The sequence below is a fragment of the Egretta garzetta genome, unplaced genomic scaffold (assembly GCF_000687185.1).
Source record: "Egretta garzetta isolate BGI_Z169 unplaced genomic scaffold, ASM68718v1 scaffold142, whole genome shotgun sequence".
Lineage (NCBI taxonomy): Eukaryota > Metazoa > Chordata > Aves > Pelecaniformes > Ardeidae > Egretta > Egretta garzetta.
In genome coordinates, this window is record NW_009258955.1 from 1,443,468 (window position 1) to 1,445,136 (window position 1,669).

A 1,669-nucleotide genomic window follows, 5' to 3' on the forward strand; every position below is an offset into this window, starting at 1 on the left:
TCGCAGTAGTCGGCGACTCGAGTGAGGTTCTGGTAGCTCTCGAGCAGCGCCCGCTTGCCAGAAGGGATTTCCTCCTCTAGCAACATCTGCAACTCTGCCATTTTCCACCCCTCCGCATCGCTTCCTCTTGCATTAAAGAGACAGCAGCAGCGCCGGGCTCGCAACCCGCCTGGTATTGTGGGATTCCGCCTCGCCTCGCTTTCGTGAGCTCGCGCTTTCCCCACCCATCCTTCCCCCTCCGAGGGGAGGGATGAAAAAAAAGAAGAAAAAAAAAAAAAAAAAAAACCCGCCCCCCTCAAAAAAAGCCCCAGCCCCACCAGTGCTGTCCTGAGCCACCGGCCTCTCTTCAGCAGAAGCCGAAAGGGTCCGGGAGGGAAGAGCTGCCCTGGTTATCCGGCCTCCTGTCGGGCTAGAAATTTGTAAGATGACAACAAAGTTGGTAAAATGATAGGAGCGTCGCGATTAGGGGCAATTAATCTCTTCCCAGGGGGTTATCCCCAAGGGGGAGGGAGAAATACTGAATCTAAGGTGTGCAGATCTTTGTGAAGGCCTGCCCAGGAGTAATAATTGACAATTAGCTTTTTTTTTCTGGTTTTACTTTCATAAGAAGAACTTAAATATTTGGCCAAGGTAAATACATTATTGCGGTGACTCTTTTACCTCAGTTGTTAATCATTGTTCAGGGCCCCCTCTGGTTGTCGCAAAGGTATGGAAGATAAGGGTCTGGTGATTGTTTAGTAGAATCTTGCTTTGCATGTAAGCAAAATCCCGTTTCTGTGATCATACCAGAAGAAAAGCCAATAACAGCAGGTGGCTTCTATGCTGGGATGTCCAAGCCTGCCTTTGCAATGAGTAACAGGCCCAGAAGCAGCCGTCTCCAAGGCCCGTTATTCATGCCTTGGCTTTGTGTGCTGAGTGCACACAGTTACAAATGCAACTGGTATTAGTCCTTGGACTTTACTAGTTGTCCCAGAGAAACCCACAGTGGTGAGAAGTCAGCACACTTCAGCAAAAAGATATTCCCAAGCACATTATAGTAAGAGCAGACTGCTTCCTCTCTGCGTAATCGTGTGGTATTTTGCATGTCCTCTGGAGTCTATCTTCTGTTTGCAGCACTGAAAGCCATTCTGGTCAGGATCCTTTGGTATACCTGCTGATGTCTCTAAATCAAGGTGGAAAGAGGAAAAATAGATCTCTGTTCCCCACTGAGGTCAGCCAAGTCCAGCATCTCAGGTCTACAACTGTGGAAGTGGGATGAATGAGAGGGAGCCTGGGAGGGACCGGTGGGCCTGGGAAGGTCTTTGCAGCTGGAGTTACAAAAAACCATCTCCTGACTGGGAACAGCTAGACAGGTGCTGAGAGAGAGATTTGAGTGCTGCCTGGGACAGCAGAGGAAGGAGCTGGTACATTCGCAGCACTTGCTGTGGGGTAGAAATGCATCTGCATTACTATCTTCTTATGGCTAATTCATTTGGCAGCTTAGCAAAATTGTTTCCAAAGTGGCTTCAATAACTCTCATTAGGGCAGCATGTAATTTCCAGTAAAACATTTTATTTTGGATTCCAAGTACCCTTTTAATATAAAATAATTAAATTTGATCTACAACAGTATTGAGATATAGACAAGCTTTTAATGAATCCCAGGGCAAGTGTGATCAGAAACCATCTTG

General features: G+C 47.2%; 1 protein-coding gene across 9 annotated transcripts in view; it reads right to left on the reverse strand.

The window, feature by feature from the left end:
* ABI1 (abl interactor 1) overlaps positions 1-238 on the reverse strand; it is an 81,392-nt gene extending 81,154 nt beyond the window's left edge. For all 9 annotated transcript variants that reach the window (XM_009634552.2, XM_009634549.2, XM_009634546.2 and 6 more), the window contains exon 1: positions 1-238. In XM_009634552.2, coding sequence (XP_009632847.1) covers positions 1-101 — 101 coding nt within the window. In that variant the 5' untranslated portion in view covers positions 102-238.
* Positions 239-1,669: the final 1,431 nt, after the last annotated feature.